This window comes from Mesoplodon densirostris, chromosome 3 (assembly GCF_025265405.1).
Source record: "Mesoplodon densirostris isolate mMesDen1 chromosome 3, mMesDen1 primary haplotype, whole genome shotgun sequence".
Taxonomy (NCBI): domain Eukaryota; kingdom Metazoa; phylum Chordata; class Mammalia; order Artiodactyla; family Ziphiidae; genus Mesoplodon; species Mesoplodon densirostris.
Genome location: NC_082663.1, coordinates 85,145,553 through 85,164,008, shown reverse-complemented (window position 1 = coordinate 85,164,008; position 18,456 = coordinate 85,145,553). Strand labels below are relative to the sequence as shown.

At 36.6% G+C, this 18,456-nt stretch overlaps 1 protein-coding gene across 14 annotated transcripts in view; it reads right to left on the bottom strand.

The window, feature by feature from the left end:
- Nucleotides 1–18,456, bottom strand: part of PAM (peptidylglycine alpha-amidating monooxygenase) — a 309,920-nt gene that overhangs the window by 67,530 nt on the left and 223,934 nt on the right. For all 14 annotated transcript variants that reach the window (XM_060093202.1, XM_060093205.1, XM_060093201.1 and 11 more), the window contains 5 exons: nucleotides 5,269–5,317; nucleotides 3,846–3,913; nucleotides 2,467–2,547; nucleotides 2,116–2,192; nucleotides 1,644–1,747 (listed from right to left, as the gene is read on the bottom strand). In XM_060093202.1, coding sequence (XP_059949185.1) covers nucleotides 1,644–1,747; nucleotides 2,116–2,192; nucleotides 2,467–2,547; nucleotides 3,846–3,913; nucleotides 5,269–5,317 — 379 coding nt within the window. The remainder of the gene's footprint in view (nucleotides 1–1,643; nucleotides 1,748–2,115; nucleotides 2,193–2,466; nucleotides 2,548–3,845; nucleotides 3,914–5,268; nucleotides 5,318–18,456) is intronic.

The window sequence follows — 18,456 nt, the reverse complement described above, 5'->3', positions numbered from 1 at the left end:
TTTCATTTATAATTACAAAGTGGCATTTTCTTTAGTCCACATGAGATTTACAAAAAGATAGATTGGTATAGTCATTTTAGGGTATTATTTTAAAGCAAAATGCACATTTTAAAAAAGACTAGAATTATTCTGGACTCATGAAACGGAAAGAGGCCCTTAGAGATCATTTGGGCCTCTCATCCTGGTACTATAACAAGTCATTAATTTCTATGGTTGATATTGCCTCACAGAGGATATTCAAAGGATAGAATCTGGCCAAAGTTACAAGCCCTCCAAAATTGTACAGGAACCTCTAAGCAAAAATATTCTACTTATTCCACACTTAAACTTGTAAACTAGTACAAAGAATGTGTTGAAAGGGTTTTTTTTACTCCTTTGTTTGTCTATTTCAAAGGTTAATAAAATAACCAATGGCATTTGAGTAAAGTTCCAGAGGCTCTACACTTCATGTATTTAAAGATTGTTAATAAGTGAATTATTAGACTTTTCAAATCTAATTATGTCTACTTGGTCAGTCCTTTTGTTACCATTTTATGTAACTCAATAATTTTATTGCTTTACTCAAGTCTCCTTCCCAAATTTATCAGAGTCATCCAAAAGCAAAGCTGTTAAAAACTTCTTATTTAATATAACTTGATGACTTTTTTCTATTTGTTTTATCTTTAGCCTTAAAATTGATGCTTATTAATATAAAATCCTTTTAGACTGACATAAAAAAGTCCTATATTACCATCTCAAATGCTTTTTTTTTCTTTTACCTGCATCAGTACCTTTTCTGTTTCCCCTGACAACCAACAGCTAAGTGTTGTCATCATAAGAATCATCTTCTGTGCATCTAATGCATATTTTCAGACACCTACTCTCTGTAACTTCTCTTTGATCAAAAGATAAATGGTTTAAAGCTCCATCTCCTAGGTGGCATCAGTAAATAGTTTATAACCTAGCTTAATAGGGAAAGGAGGCTCCTTGGTTCTTTTCTAACAGAAAGAAATGATAAGAGACTTTATCTTTCATTTTTAATTTAGGCAAACCTTTTTTGAAACAATTCATAGTGTTTTGAAAAATTTACTTGGTGTTATAAAGTAAACTTATTTCAAAGCAGCTCAGTATTTTGAAAATTATTTAAAAATTCAACATTCTCTTATGGAAAAGGTACTGCATAGTATTATTCTCATTTGGTTTCTTATCTGGAAAACAATGAATACCTGAAAGTTTTAACAGGTAGAAAAAAATCAATGGTTCTGAGTAATTAAGGGCCACCACTACATGCAAAACCTATATAATCACCTAAATTTGAACACAGGGCAAAAGGACACTTGAGAAAAAAAATTATAATCATTATATTTTTCTTTATTAAGATGTACAGGAAGTAATACACACTCTTGTGGCAACTATAATATGTAGAGGTATGATCCTGAAGGTCTTGAATAAGTAGGAAGAAAGGAAGCATGAAAAAGTAAGCACATGTTCTAGAGTTTATCCAAATCAATCAGTTCTAAAATCATAAAATGCTATAGTTTGTTGTAATTGTTCATAATAGAGAAAAATGTGCCTGCCATTCATTCACAAAGATAACTGTCACCTATACTCATGCCTTGTCCTAATGAAAATCATTTTAAATAGTGGAATTTGTGAAATCATACCCAATGTGTGTGGCTTCTGTCCTTCCTTCACCAGTGAATACACATCTTGCGGCCAGTATGTCGCCGAAACTAACATCTACTGGGTGTTCTACAGGGTAGAAAGCCTGCAAAGAAGACAAATACAATGATTCATTAAAATTCTCAATAAAACCCAGAACCACATGTCTTAATAACATGAGGCTTGGGGCACCCTGGGTAGAGAGTATGAACACACACACACACACACACACACACACACACACACACACACACACACTTCACCACCCTGCTTAGACATATTAAGAGAACTGATAAGGAAACCATCAAGTTGGAAATTATAAAAAAAGAGGTTATACACAACTTAGATATACCGTAAAGGTAGATTTAGAGATGTTTACATCCTAGAGAAACTCACAAGGGTTCTATGAGGGTTTTTTAAATTACTATCTGATTAATATTTTTTTCTCTCAAAATTGTACTAGATTCTACACACCTGTGGCAGCTGGGGGCTTTGGTGTCCAATCAGTGTCCACTGTCCATTTCTTACTCTGTATCCACTTACTACCTTACCTGTAATGAACACAAATTATAATTATATAAGGTATTAGAAAAATAAAAGGCATTATTTTTCTTATTTCAAAATAAAATATGAATATTTTCAGAACTCCAAATGCTAGTCATTTTCATGAAAACAATATGCTCAAAAAACATGCAGAATTTCAAGGTATTGCACAAAATCTCTTTCACTGAAACAGATTTAAGGTCAAATATAATTTACATTTTACATTTATAGCATTAGCAAGGACAGTGGTATATCATCTAATATGTAGTTTAAAGTTCTTACCTAAATGGTGAGTGTGAACTCTGTAGGCAAAGACATGCATTGGATACTTTTTATAATGGCATGAAATATCAGAATTCACCACTGTTCGAAATGAAAACACAGAAAAAAGTCACTATTCAACTGGAAAATAACATTATTCTTGACCAGAAGTATGTATAGAGTATTCTCAAGTAGCTAAGCATGGGGGTTTTGAGTAAACACATACTCATGTACTCAGCAGATATTAAGCACTTATTATGTGCCAGCTACTTTACTAAGATGAGTTAAGAACCCCTTACCCTCATATTTTATTTCACTCATAAACAAAATGACTAGGCCAAATCAACAGTGAAAACGTAGGCTTAATTTGATATCTTTATCATGAAATTTACACAGTTGAAAAAGCTTAAACATTGGTTTTTATTTTTAGAACAGAAGGATTTTTGTTTTTGGTTTTGGTTTCGTTTTTTTTGCGGTACGCGGGCCTCTCCCGTTGCGGAGCACAGGCTCCAGACGCGCAGGCCCAGCGGCCATGGCTCACGGCCCCAGCCGCTCCGCGGCATGTGGGATCCTCCCGGACCGGGGCACGAACCCGCGTCCCCTGCATTGGCAGGCGGACTCTCAACCACTGCGCCACCGGGGAAGCCCAGAACAGAAGGATTTTTGAAAAATTGATTACAGATACCTAAGATAACAAGATTGACAGTTCCTGTTGAGAAGGAAACATTTAATATACTTTTCCTTCCTTGCAGACTAACACACAGTAGCTATTCAATAAACGTCTTTTAAAATAAGCCAATGAAAAGTAATGAGATCATACTTGTCATTAACTTTAAAAGATTCCCAGTAAAAACAAATAATATTTAATATGACACTTTCACCAAAGGATAAGATACACTGATGAATAATATTATATTTATTCCAATAGCTTTTTGTAAGTTTAGGAGAAATCAGCTATTATTATCCCCATTTTACAAATGGAGAAATAAGCCCAGTAAATCTGTGTTCAAAGACTTGAGTTGCACCTGGATTTACTGGCTTTTGATTCTGAATCTGATATTCTCTGCAGTAGTTTATGCCACAATATGATATGAAATTTGTTTCTGGCATCAGAAGAATGGATGATTGATTTGTAAAATACTCAAGAATTATTCTTTAATTTGTATAACCCTCTACTTACCCATGGGCCTCAATTCTTAGCATAAAAACTGGAAAATAATAAACTACTGGCTTGGAATAATACAAAAACCTATTTTAACTCCAATGATAATAAAGAACTGGTGTATTTTTCAGGGACTCAAGAATATTGATCATTTCAAGTATTTTAAAAAATATACTGTAAATCCATTCTTAAAGATTAGGTAATGAGGTAACGGTAATTCTAAAAGATCATTACTCACCTTTCTCTCCTGCTGGTATAACAGTGTCAACAGACATCATAAGGTACATGCCAGCAATTAAAGGCTGTCTGCAGAAAACAGTAATATTTATCTCAACTATTTGCAAAGTCAAAACTATTGCCTTGGAAAAATAAGGTATACTTCAATACATTGGTCTGTAAAATATGATTCATGTGAAAATTAAAATAATATGGTAAAAGAGGAAGAATAGATATTTTTTTCTGGAGAAAACTTTACTTTCTTGGGCAAATAATACACATTTTTGTGGCATGGTAAATGTGGAAGGCAGTCTCTAAGTGGCTCCTGTGATGGTTAATTGTATATATCAAGTTGGCTAGGCTGCAGTGGCCAGTTGTTTGGTCAAGCACTAATTCAGATGTTGCTGTGAAGGTATTTTTTAAGAAGCAGTTAACATTTAAAACACTGACTTTGGGTAAAGCAGATTATGGTCCACAACGTGGGTGGGTCTCTTAAGGGAAAAGACTGAGGTCCCGGGAAGAGGAAGGAATTCTGCCTCCAGACTGTCTTTGGACCCAAGATTGCAATATTGATTCCTGCCAGGATTTCCCACCTGCCAGCCTGCCTTGAATATTTCAGACTTGCCAGATCCGACAACTGTGTGGGTCTATTCCTTAAAGTAAATCTCAATTTCTCTTTCTCCTTCATTCTCTCTCTCTCATACATTCTGTTAGTTCAGTTTCTCTGGAGAACCCTGACCTATACAGCTCCCAAAGACCCACAGCTCTGACATTCGTGCCCTTGTCCAATCTTCTTCCCTTGATGTGGGCTGGACCTAGTAACAAGACCCAGTACTTTGTTATTTCTAACAAACAGAATATAGCAAAAATAACTTCTTTTTTTTTCTCCATTGGATTCAGAGTATGAAGATTTGTTGTTAACTATTTTCTTCACGTATCAGGCTTATATATTATATTCAGTAACTTCTGAAATGAGGATACGAAATGACTCTCTGGCTTCCATCCTGCTCACCCTCTTGCTTTCTCCCTTGCTAGCTGTGATGGACACCAGCTGCCATGCTGTGAGCTGCCCTGTTTAGAGCCCACACGGGGAGGAAAGGAGGGAGTCCTCCAGCCCACAGCCAGCAAGGAATTGAATCCCGTCAATAGCCATATGAGTGATCTTGGAAGCGAATCCTCCTCGGTCAAGTCTCCAGATGGCTGAAACGCTGGCCGAGACTTTGATTGCAGCCTTTGTGCGAGACTGCCAGCCCTAGAACCTAGCTAAGCTGTGCGCAGATTCCTGAGCCACAGGAAAATGAGACAATAAATATTCGTTGTTTTAAGCCACTATATTTAGAGTAATTTGTTATACAGCAATAGATAACTAGCACAGTGGATTTCCCACTTTTAAGCTCTTGAAGATCTTAAAGTTGTCACTCAGCTAGGATAACGGTAGTACTTACGGCAGGCGTGTAAGGTGTAAGGAAACACCAGAGCAGTCCTTGTGATTATCTGAAAACACACACACAAAATACACATCTTAAATATAAAAATGTGAAAAATGGATTTCAAACTAAAAATGTTAACTTATCACAACCCAACACTACATAAAAAACCCTACATACTTCATTTGTATGGTGTTTTATAGTTTACAGAGTACTGTCATATTCATGAAATCCATTTATTTCCAATGTATCCCAGAGCAACAACAAAACTATCATTTCAAGCAGTCTGTAGTTTTTTTCTTGACTCATCAAACTGACTAGTTATCTGCTTTCCTGCAGATACACTAAATACTAGTCATAAGCTCACAGAAGAAAGCTGTGGCTTCTCTCTATGCATTATCTGTATTGTTGAAACATCCAGAAAAGTTTGTGAACTGAATGGTTTGATCCATGGGGCTCCAAACAACTAGCTTTTCTACTTTTCAAAAACTGAAGTAGTCCATAATTTGGTCTTTCAAGATATAACCATTTTTTAGAGTCTGTAATGTCTCAAATTTATGTATAGGGATCACCTTATTTGGTTTCTAAGCCTCGTTCATTCCCACCTTCTAAACAGGGATCTGATGTTCACTCTTTTTACACCCTAACTTCAGTTGAGAGCTGCTAAGTATCTGCATCTTTGCCAAGGACACTTCAGAGACCTCTTACAAATCTTCTCTCTTCTTCCTTTGTCTTCCCCAAACAGAAAGAAGGTAAAAATTTAAATTACTCATCCAAATTCTGATTTCTTTTGAAGTTGCTGATCTCTAACCACAGAGACCATGAACAGTAACTCGGACTTACTCATTCCTTCCCTTTATGTATATGTTAAATCCTTTCTATTTCACATTTTATTCTAGTAATTATAAAACTCTATATCTCAACTTTAAGAGTTGATTTTAATGTAACTATTGTGTATGTGTGTGCAAGACTGATAGATTTATATGAGAAATTAAGAAGTGAAGTATACTGGACTTCCTTGGTGGCGCACTGGTTAAGAATCTGCCTGACAATGCAGAGGACACAGGTTCGAGCCCTGGTCCGGGAAGATCCCACATGACGCAGAGCAACTAAGCCGGTGCACCACAACTACTGAGCCTGCGCTGTAGAGCCCACGAGCCACAACTACTGAAGCCTGCTTGCCTAGAGCTTGTGCTCCGCAACAAGAGAAGCCACCGCAATGAGAAGCCCATGCACTGCGACGAAGAGTAGCCCCGCTCGCCACAACTAGAGAAAGCCTGCATGCAGCAATGAAGACCCAACACAGCCAAAAATAAATAAATAAATTAATTTTTTTAAAAAGTGAAATATACTAATAAATAACAGCACATGCAATAATTCTTTCAAGAAAAATTTTTCCTTTCATCTGTAATTCTCATGAGAAAAGCAAAGGTAGCTTCACATAAAAATACATAACAGGTAACTAACAAGATATGCATTTTTATTTACCATAGATAAAGTTTAGAAAGAAAATATAACAAATCATGTTTAATACTTTGGTAATAAAACACAAAGGAAATGTCTCTGTATAGTATTAAGCTTGATCTTAAAAACAGTACAGAAATAAATTCAATGATAAACATTTTATATTTAATCAGTTGTATTTATTTTTGTCATTTTACAAAGGGACTTTATCCAATCTCCTAAATCAATTTCAGTGAGATTTTATTTTCATAATAATTTCACTGTTCTTTTTTTTTTAAATTTCAATTGAGCTTTAAATAGATGAGGAGAAAATAATAGCAAAAAGAATAAATTACAGGTTTATCTTAATTTTTGCCTATGCTTTTAAATATAAAAGGATAACTGAGTATTTTTTTAATTTATTTAAAAATTTTTTTATTTTTGAGAACAAGTTTTCCTAAATGTACTGATTGAGATTTAGTAAATATGCCTAGTCTGTACTACTTGCAAAATGATTAGCCATAGAATTTACCCAGAATTACCTAAATACCTCCACTGATCAAAAGAGAATAGTGGATAGGACTTCCCTGGTGGCGCAGTGGATAAGAATCCGCGTGCCAATGCAGGGGACTTGGGTTCGAGCCCTGGTCCGGGAAGATCCCACATGCCATGGAGCAACTAAGTCTGTGTGCCACAACTACTGAGCCTGCACTCTAGAGCCCGCGAGCCACAACTACTGAAGCCCATGCGCCACAACTATTGAAGCCTGCACGCATAGAGCCCGTGCTCTGCAACAAGAGAAGCCACCGCAAGGAGCAGCCCGCGCACCACAACGAAGAGTAGCCCCCACTTGCCACAACTAGAGAAAGCCCGTGCGCAGCAATGAAGACCCAATGCAGCCAAAAATAAATAAAATAAAATAAAATGAGAATAGTGGAAAGTATACCATTAATTCATACCAAACGAATTCTAAACTCCAGAGACTCACCTAATTAGCTTGGTTGTTTTCAGAAAACATTTCTCCTGTATATAAAAAATGTCATATCTATCTTCTAAGGCTATTTTGAGAAATGGTAATCATCCATTCATTCAGTTAATATTCACTGAGCAATTGCTATACTCAGGCGCTGTTCTACACAATGGGGATTCAGTGAAAAACAGTATGTTCAAAATTCCTGCTCTCATGGTGCTTATGCTCTAACAGAAGTGGAGGAGACAAGGAAATGGGGTAGATGGGACAGGGACAAACAAAACACCAAATACATAAACATGATAATGTCACACAGTGAACTCAACAGGATAATATGACACTGGGTAGCTTTTTTATCTACTGTGGTCCAGGAAGGATATGGTGGCCAAGAGACTGGAGACTGTCCGAGCCATGCAGAGTGTGTTAAGAGCCTGGGTTTTATTTTCTGTCTGCAAAGAAGCCATTGGAAGATTTTAAGCAATGCAGGACAGGATCATATAAGGTGTCCACCTAGCACATTACTCAGCACTTACAGATTACTCACTAATTACTTAATGTCGGATTTTGTAATTTTTTATTTTAATTAACAATACCAAGTGAGAGCTTATGTTCCCCCTACAATGTCCATCCAAGCAAAAAGTCCTATGTACAATGAGAACTGTCTCTTGGTTTTACATTATATCCTTGTGTTGAAAGAATCAAGTTAATCACATTTTGATATCCAACTTGGCTGATTTTCTTTAACATGACTTAAAAAAAAAGTAAATGGGAAAAATAAATAAGTTAACACAGTTCAGGAACTATTAAATAAGTTTATCATTAAAGCTGAAATGTGTCACCAAATAAAGAGTAGCAGGAGTGTTACTAATAGTAACATGCCAGCATTGCCAGTTACAAGGCATCTTCCTGTTAATGTTCTTCATTAGAACTGTCTAAATTGAGTAGATTTTTACTCAAAGAAAAGCATGAAAATAAGTCAAAAACAAATTTTAATTTGAAGACATTTTCTAAGCACACATCAAAGTTTTCTCTAAATTAAATAATAGCAAATAACCAATTAAATAATTTCTATATAATTGTTGTCTATTTGCTTCCCTGTAGAGATTAAAAAGTGAGCCACAGTCTCACCACCCCAGTGCAAAGACAAAGTACCAGGTTTTCTTTTGATCCCACATGTTTATCAACTACATACAATAATAACAAATCAGCTAAAAACTCAAGTAGTAATATGAGATGTTCAACACATTCTGGAGAAAAATATACTGAACTTCTGACTTAATGTATTATAACATAATGACTTTGGGGAAAACTGAATTTTAGAGACTCTAAGTTTTGTCTTAGAGAATGTAAATCTTATACGGGTAGAGGGCTGGTGAATATACAAAGATCCAAAGTGAAAATCTTACCTGTTTTACAAAAACCTCCGGAAATCAAAATATACAGAAGGAAAATTAGTGAAGAAATACACTTAAGAGCCACCCTAAATAGAGTTTCTTAGAGATGAAAGAATTTGTTTACATCAAACTTATCTTCTTGTCAATCTGATCCACTGAGTCAGCAAAAAATGAGGCATTCTAAAAACTGCTGTGTGTATGTGTGCCTGTGTGTATGAGTGTGTAGGTATTATGCTTTACACTTTAGATAATCATCATTATTTCTCCATGGGGTAATAGAATTACAATACTAACTGTGTGACCTGAGGAAATTCTGTTACTTAGTAATGGATAAACATTTTAACGATGATACTTTAGTTGAGCAAAATTCTAGGAGTTATCACAAAGTAAAGAAAATACTTATAAAGCATATTCATATACATTTTAGACATCATTTCAGTCAACTGCTATTTCATAGAGTCATTATTTCAAAATCAAATTTTATTATTGTAAATCATTGTGATTTCTTCTAGTTCGACTTTCTACAGTTTGACTTAAAGAGCCCATGTGTTTGCATATATACACAGTGAGAAGTCCCAGCAGGAACAACCTGAACTCCCTCAAACAAGGCTGTCTGGAAGTCTGGAGGGCTCTCGGACCACAGCTATTCCTATAGCAAGTGGCAGCTTTGGAGAGAAGCATATTTCAGCTGAGTGTCTGGTGTGAAGATTATGACCTTTTAACTCCAACATGATCTTTACCACAGTGATGTATTATTATTTCCATAACCTGCACACTGATCTTACTTCTGGTGAACTCAGAAACTTCAGCTAGTTTTGCATATTTTACTGATGATTTCCCAGTGTGCTCTGACTTGCTTGCCCTTCTATTGTAACACAGTACTTCAGCCACAAGATATGAAGCCTCATAAGAATTAATTCATTTCAATTCACTAGGCTATAAATGAAATCTGTCTCTTAAAATGGATGAGACTTTAAAGGTTTATTATCATAAAGAAACACATCAGTGCTTCTGCTAATATTTTACCACATAAGATGAAAAACGAAATCAGAACTGAGATAGTTAAGAAACATAGAGAAAATGAACTCAGAGTATCAAAATCATATGCTGGCTGAAAAAGCTAGTCGAAAAGACTAATTCTGTGACTAGAATAAAAGTAAACAGAAGAGAGGAGAGGAGATAGATGGGAAAATTAATGCAGAGCCGAAGACCAGAGAAATGGAATCCCACAGCTTAAATAAAGATTGGACAGCAATGAGTGAAATAACTAAAATGGCCTGAAATCACAGGATTGAATTTGTCCTAATGAAAGGTAGAACAAGAAATGAGGACTATTCCCTGATCTATATTTCAGCATAAATATTGTACATTTCCAACATACAATATGTAAGATTTGTTGGGTGGAAAGTTTGGAATTAATTTTTACATTTTCATCACACACAGTTATTTGACCATAGTGCCTTACAAGATCATGACCAGTTTCAACTAGGTGCTCAATGAGTTCCTTTGTTTAAAACGAGCAGGATCTAGAAGGTTATCTATTTAATACTTGGTAGATTAGTACTCCTGAACAATACTGATATCACTAAGAAACTCCAGTCTATAAATGAGACAATCTATAATATGTAAAGAATGTAGCACTCTATTTGGAGCATAGAAAAAATCCAACAAATATCAGTTCTTCTTCTTCTTCTTCTTTTTCTTGGTAGATTCCAAAAAATTTCAGCACATGAATACTTTACTTTTAAGAAATATATTTTCATAGTTATAGGTCAGGAATTTCTTTAACTGAAGAAACTAAAGCACATCAAATTTTTCCAACTTAACAACAGGAATAGAAAAAAGGGGGGAAACATGGGAATATTAAATGAGTAAGGAGACAGTTAAAAAAGGAATTAGAATTGAAATGGTATGTTAAAGATATTGCACAAAATAGATATTTTCAAAATGTAAATAGAAATGCTGATTCAGAAAAGTATGACCTAAGGAGATACAAAACAGAATCATCAGTGATATAGTGAAATTGTAGTAAGACATAAATATCACGGTATGGTTAAAATGAAATACTTGGATTAGGAACAGTAGGATCTCAAAGAAGCTGATAATACATTGTTTCAAAGGCCTTCCATGACTCTTAGCAATAAAGCTCCCCTTGACCAGACTCAAGACAACCTGCTTCTTTCTGAGTTCTGTGCCAGAAGAAGTTAGTTCAACAGGATTCTGTGTTTGTAGAAAAAAGAGTGAGGCAATTTTTATATTGATATTGAAATTGTTCTTTTAATCTATGTTTATTCATTTATCCTGTACAGCTATCATTATGCAAAAATCCTGACAGCTCTTCTTTCCAAGTATCTTTATTTTATATTAGTCTTCTTCTTCAAAAACAGATTGTTCTTTCACTGTACTGGGCTATAGGTGCACTCTCTCTCCAAGGTATACTCGTGAATACTTGACTTTTAGCTATTAATGTTCTGTGTTTACAGAGGATTGAACCCAAGATATCACTGTTAAAGGGATCTTTCATGATTGCTGTTCTCTTTCAGTGAGAAATACTTTTAGCCTGATTGATTTCAAGATATGATGATGAAACTTCATTCATCAGATAGGTATCAGATGACACTGGGAGGTATATTTCATTTTATGTCATTACCGTCCATTATAATGTCATATGTATGTACTAGAAGCTTTTGTAATGGTAAAGATATTAACAGTGAAAACATTAAGAGAATCTTTTTTTTTTTTTTTTTTGTGGTACGCGGGCCTCTCACTGTTGTGGCCTCTCCCGTTGAGGAGCACAGGCTCTGGACGCGCAGGCTCAGCAGCCATGGCTCACGGGCCCAGCCGCTCTGCGGCATGTGGGATCTTCCCGGACTGGGGCACAAACCTGTGTCCCCGGCATCGGCAGGCGCCACCAGGGAAGCCCAAGAGAATCATTTTTAAAAAGAAATGTAAAATCAAGTCTAATAATGCCTTAGAAGCGTATCATGGCATAGGAGGGTACTGCAGTACTGTTGGTTGAGTGGTAAGACTTCTAAAGAGTAGTCTGATGATGAAAGAAACAAGTATTTATAGACACTGAATGAAACTTGAAAATAGCACTCAACCCAAATCTAATCTTGAGTAAGATGAAAACTGGATGACCGCTCGCTCCACAAGGGTCTCAGTTTCTCTTTTTCGAGAAATTGCTCTCCTCTGCTTAGGCAGAGATGTATAACCACAGCAAGGTATTTTATCAAATATATAGACTCATAGAATTTCAGAATTGGAAGGGACCCTGGAGATGAAGGAGTTCAAATCTTGCACTTTATAGACAGGGGAAAAGAGGCTTCCGAGACTGAGTGTTGGCCAAAGCAATTCAGCTAACTGGTGACACACCTGGGTATCAAAACTAATTCTCGAATGTTAATATTTAGTAAACATTATTTACATAAAAAAAGAGTTCTATTTCTTAGAGACTTCCAAAGCATTTTATCTATGAAATGTCCTGAAGTTAAAATAAAGGAATTAAGCAAGAACTGATAAGTAACCAGTGGTACTTAAGGATATCCACTTAAGTAGGAAGTACATTTCTCTTAATGGGAGGTGAATGCATGGGATATGAGGTTATCCATTCCATACTATTTAGCTTGCTTTTCTAATAATAGCTTTTAGTTCCTGCCTGGATTCATAGCTAAGTAGTAAAGTAAGTATGTAGAATAATGCATGATAATAACCTATTACATCTTAGGTCCTTAGAAGTCTGTTGATCTCTCCTAATCTTTCCCTCAAGAGATACACTTCATGAGCTCATCTTGTCCTGGTTGTTTCCTGCTTCAATTAAAAAAAATAGGTTAATCATCGATCCTGAGGGAACCATGTGTTGTTATACACTACATCCCACTAACTGGAAAAGTCCTTCAGAAAGACAGTTGTAGAGTGGATTTTAATTCACTGCACTCTCCTCAGAAGATAAAGATAAAGGATAAAGCACATCCATTATCTACTATCCCACCCACAGTTTTAGATGATGGATCCTTTCCTTATGGAAGTACTGAAAAAGCATGCCTGGAACCATTGCCAAGTCTTATGAAAAACAAAGAAGTAACATCTTTAATACTAAAAATGTATTTTAGGAAATCTGTGAGCAAACAGTAAACTGTATCATACCTTTCCACCCTCTCAGAGTGTTCTGACATAATTTAAGGACCATCTTCTTGACTTTCTGCCTATCTTGAATTAACAGACAATAATGAAACAAGGAGATAATACACACCAATATTTTTTCAATAATATATGTACACAGAATTTGTAATAACTATTTGACTGTTAAGTTGGTTTGATCTTTACCTTATGGTTCTTTGTTCTGAATTAACAACATTAAATTGATGGGACAGATCAATTGATGGGACTTTGCTGAGATTAAATCATGGCTCCCAAGGTGATGAAGAATAGGAGATTACTTGGGGATTCATTTCTATAGTCAGGAAAAATTTTATAGAGTCAAAATTACTTGGAAAATCCCATAGCAGAGTGGAGAGTGAGGTCTCTTAATAGATCGAACACAGCCAGTTTTCTCGGCACTGGAGCAGATTGCTGTCAGTTTTGTCAGTTGGGCCATGTTGTTTTTAAAAAATGTTATTCCTATATAGCTGGACTGTGTTGTTATATAAGAAAGGTTATTTCTGTACATTTGAAACCCTGAAGCAGCAGAGAGATGGACACAAGCACAAGAGGCAAATAGGAAACCGCAGAGGGAATAGCAGATAAGGTTCTCGTGTTCATTCTGGGTACAGGCGCACTGAATGAAACCCTGGTTTGTTTGTTTGTTTTGCTGTACGCGGGCCTCTCACCGCTGCGGTCTCTCCCGTTGCGGAGCACAGGCTCCGGACGCGCAGGCCCAGCGGCCACGGCCCACGGGCCCAGCTGCTCCGCGGCATGTGGGATCCTCCCGGACCGGGTCACGAACCCGTGTCCCCTGCATCGGCAGGCGGACTCTCAACCACTGCGCCACCAGGGAAGCCCTGAAACCCTGGATTTAATGAAGGTAAGACACAGCTCCCTTATTGTTTTTTGGTACCACTGGATTATAAATGCAGGTCCTAGAGTCACTTAACAGTACTCAGTAAAAAGATGATTCTCCAGATTAACCAGAAAATGCATCTATTAAAGTGTTTTGTTAGAGTTTCCTCAAAACAAATTCTCAGTCACCAAATTTCTCCTAAAGAAATCACTGAAAACATATTTTCGTATCAGGACTCTCCAGTTACAGATACATTGATATAAAATAGTCTCCATTCAAAAAGCACTAACACCTTAAGCTGTCATGGCAAACGTGTATCTGCTTAGCAAATATAACTGAAATAGGTGCACTGTTAATACATGACACAAACTGCACAGAGGTTTTCCTGGGGGCTGCTGAAAGCTGGCTTAGCAGACAAGCCTCCATGCTAAATAAACCAGCACTACCAAAAAAAAAATCTTCAAAAAAGAATTCCTTTTGAAACTATCACTGCAGTGAGTTAGCCTCTTTTGATTTTGTACTCACTGCTGTGGGACTAGAAATTACTAGCTTCCATTTGTCCTGTGGCAAGGAAGAGAAAATGCATTTTATCCATCCTGCAAGAAGATGACTTTCACAAATTATGGCCTGTGCTGTTCCCAAAAGAGATCAAATGGAAGGCAGGCAGGCAGGCTCACCAACGAGCTTTTATAATCGCTGTGTGTGTGGAGAATGTTGCAGTGGGACTAATGTCAGAGCACTTTCCTCTTTCCATCTTTTATGAATGCAAAGAAAAGAATCAATAGTGAAGCTTACGATTTATACTATTTCTTCTCTCAGAATTATGAGCCTGCTCCAGAATCATACTTCCAAAAAAGTAAAATTAAAAGACAAAACCCCACGAATCCTAGGTAAATACAGAATTTTTAAAAACGTGGCACAGGGCTTCCCTGGTGGTGCAATGGTTGAGAGTCCGCCTGCCGATGCAGGGGATGTGGGCTTGTGCCCCGGTCCAGGAGGATCCCACATGCCGCGGAGCGGCTGGGCCCGTGAGCCATGGCCACTGGGCCTGCGCTTCCGGAGCCTGTGCTCCGCAACGGGATGGGGGGTGGGGGGAAAACGTGGCACAGAGTTTTGTTTTTTTTTTTAAATTATATTAGCACTTTAATATCCATGCTTTTCAAGGTGGAAGTGAAAGGTATTAAACACTTGACATGGTGATCACTTTTTTTTTTTTTTTTTTTTTTGCGGTACGCGGGACTCTCACTGTTGTGGCCTCCCCCGTTGCGGAGCACAGGCTCCGGACGTTCAGGCTCCGCGGCATGTGGGATCTTCCCGGACCGGGGCACAAACCCGTGTCCCCTGCATCGGCAGGCAGACTCTCAACCACTGTGCCGCCAGGGAAGCCCTCTTCTTTTTTTTTAAATTTTTATTTATTTTTTTATACAGCAGGTTCTTAATTAGTCATGTCAATCCCAATCGCCCAATTCATCACACCCCCACCCCCACCCCACCGCCGCTTTCCCCGCTTGGTGTCCATACATTTGTTCTCTACATCTGTGTCTCAATTTCTGCCCTGCAAACCGGTTCATCTGTACCATTTTTCTAGGTTCCACATATATGCGTTAATAGAGTTTTTAAATTAATGATTGTTTTTTGAACTTTTCATTGAACTAGGTAATATACAGAAAATTGCACAAATCAGAAGTTACAGCTTCAGGAATTTTAAAAAACTAACACACTCCTGTAACCAGCACCCAAATCAAGACGCAAAAACCCTCCACTTGTGGCCCCTCCCCAAGGCATTAACTTTTAAATCTTTGTGTACACAGCATATTTAAACATTTGCCTTTCCAAAGGTGCTGTCTTCTGGCGCCTTTAACTAGCTTGTCTACTAGCTTCATGGGCTTTGGTCAGCAGTTTTTAAATATTATATCTGGTTACTAAGAGTTATTTTATTATTTCCCCTTTCTCTCAGTGAAAAGTCCTATCAACCACTTTTTACTTCTGCATCTGTTTTTAATATATATTCATTTTTAATTGAAAGTCTAAATTTTATTTTGCATTCTCCCAATTATTGTCTGGTCTCCCTACTGAGGGCAGAATGTAACTGCAAAAGTCTAGGAACCACAGTAAAGGTACCAGAAGAATAAGTAATGGAATGAAAAGGAACTTTAAGAGTTTTAATCAAAGAAACTTTTAAATTCAATTTGAAATATAAAGCTAAAAATCGTATTTCTCATATAAAATGCTCTATTATGAATTTTTGAATTGTCTGGAGGATATATATATATATTTTTTGCGGTGGGCCTCTCACTGTTGTGGCCTCTCCTGTTGCGGAGCACAGGCTCCAGACGCACAGGCTCAGCGGCCATGGCTCACGGGCCCAGTCGCTCTGCGGCATGTGGGGTCTTCCCGGACCAGGGAATGAACCCGTGTCCCCTGTATCGGCAGGCAGACGCTCAACCACTGCGCCACCAGGAAAGCCCGGATTTTTATATACATAAAAGATTTACCTTTCACCCCCTCTGGAATTCTCAACTACTTTGTGCAACAGTGTATTCTCCCTCTTGTATTTAACTTAAACCTCTAAGTGCTCATGAATGATAAACAAAGAGAGGGTAACCTAGTGGCAATAACATCCTGTTTTGTTTTGCAAACAGGAAGTTTATAGTCTGCAAAAGCAGTAATTTAATTGGAATATATGCTTTTTGAAGCTCAACCTAAAATCAGTGGCTGTATTTTCAACCCAATTATCTTCATCAGCTTAAAATACTATATCGTGTATTGATTTTGGTTCTCAATGAAAAAATAAATTCAAAGTATCTAATTTACATATAATTTTGCATGCATGTAGTCCCCGGTATTAATTAGGAAATATACTTTGAATATTATAGCTCATATATTTGACATAGCATTAATTTTCAGTCATTCAATATGTTTACATTGTAATTGGTATGAAGATTAATAAAGTAATCTTCATAAAGCACTTGTGAGTTGAGAAGTAGTATGGAAAACACTGAAACTGCTCAGTGACCCAAATTATCTCTCAAAATTCCCTGAGACCTTAAGCAAATCTTCATAATGTAAGATAAAGGGTTTGTTTAGAAAGGTTTGCAGTTACTGCTTAGATTTTATTCTCCTTTCTATTATTATAGGTGATACATTACACTTAAGTTGGGGAAACAAGGGTAAGGAATAATTGCAAAGAAATGGAGCTGGAAAAGTGTTGGGTAGGGGAGATATGCCTACAAGAAGACAGCCTCTGGAAAATTTTCAAAGATGGAGAAAAGAAGAATTAATATAGAATGAGAAGAAATGGGGAGCAGGATAAAGGGTTTCCAAATGGGATGAAGAGGAGAGCAATGTTTCGTTGGCAGAAAGAGGGAGGTTAGAAGGGTCTCTTCCAGGCCTAAGGAAGGTTGGATTTTATTTTTCTAACAGAATTATTTTATAAATGTCATGAGATGTCATATTTGAATCGTTTTCATCAAATGTCTTTTTGGCCATGTATTTAGTGAGGGTATCTCTTGCATTTTACATGTAAGACAGCCAACTAACATAAAAAAGGAATTAATAGAAAATAGGAAATAGAATGTACAAATCCTAGCCTTTCTAATGACTTCCGTCTTTTACCAGACTTCCTAGAACACAGTAAACAAAGGTAAACATTCCAAAGCAATGAGGGGATTAGTGAGGGACAGGGTGTGGAAACCAGCCTGAGTATTTGTGGAGTGTGTGAAAAAATGCCTTGGATCTCCTAATTTTGATGTGAACCCATGAGCAAGTAACTTTATTTTTCCTCTTAATTTCTTTTGGTTAAAAAATAAAATATTATCTGCTATTAATTTAAGTGAAAGTAATTAGTTAATGATTATGTACCCTGACCAGTTTCAAAAAAAGAGTTAATAATTATGGGTGATTAAAAAAGCATGAGCTGCAAAGGGGTAAATGAAGGTAAAGTATAAGGTTGTCTTAAAAACAACTAGAAAATAAAACCAAAATGTGAGAAACTAAATAGTATTAGGGAAATTTTTTTCCCCTAAAAGACATCACTTAAGCTAAACATTATATTGTTCAATGTTACATTGCTCTAAAAAATACATTTTAAGGAAAAAAGAACATTCTGAATATATTCTTTAAAAAGCAATAATACTGCATGCAGTGTTTTACATATCTTTTCATAACCAAATGAATGAAAATGCAATTCCTGATACTTAATGACCATATTTAGGTATTAAAATAAACAGGTGTCCCATGGAATGAATGAGATGAATAAGGATCATTAGTCTTCCAAACTGAAGATGATTAACAAAATTGAAATGCAGGAAGCTAGAGAATCAGGGAGCTTACACTGGCAAAAGCCAAAAAATATTTTAGGATAATAGGCTTCTTTTGGATCATTTGAGAGGCACTGAATA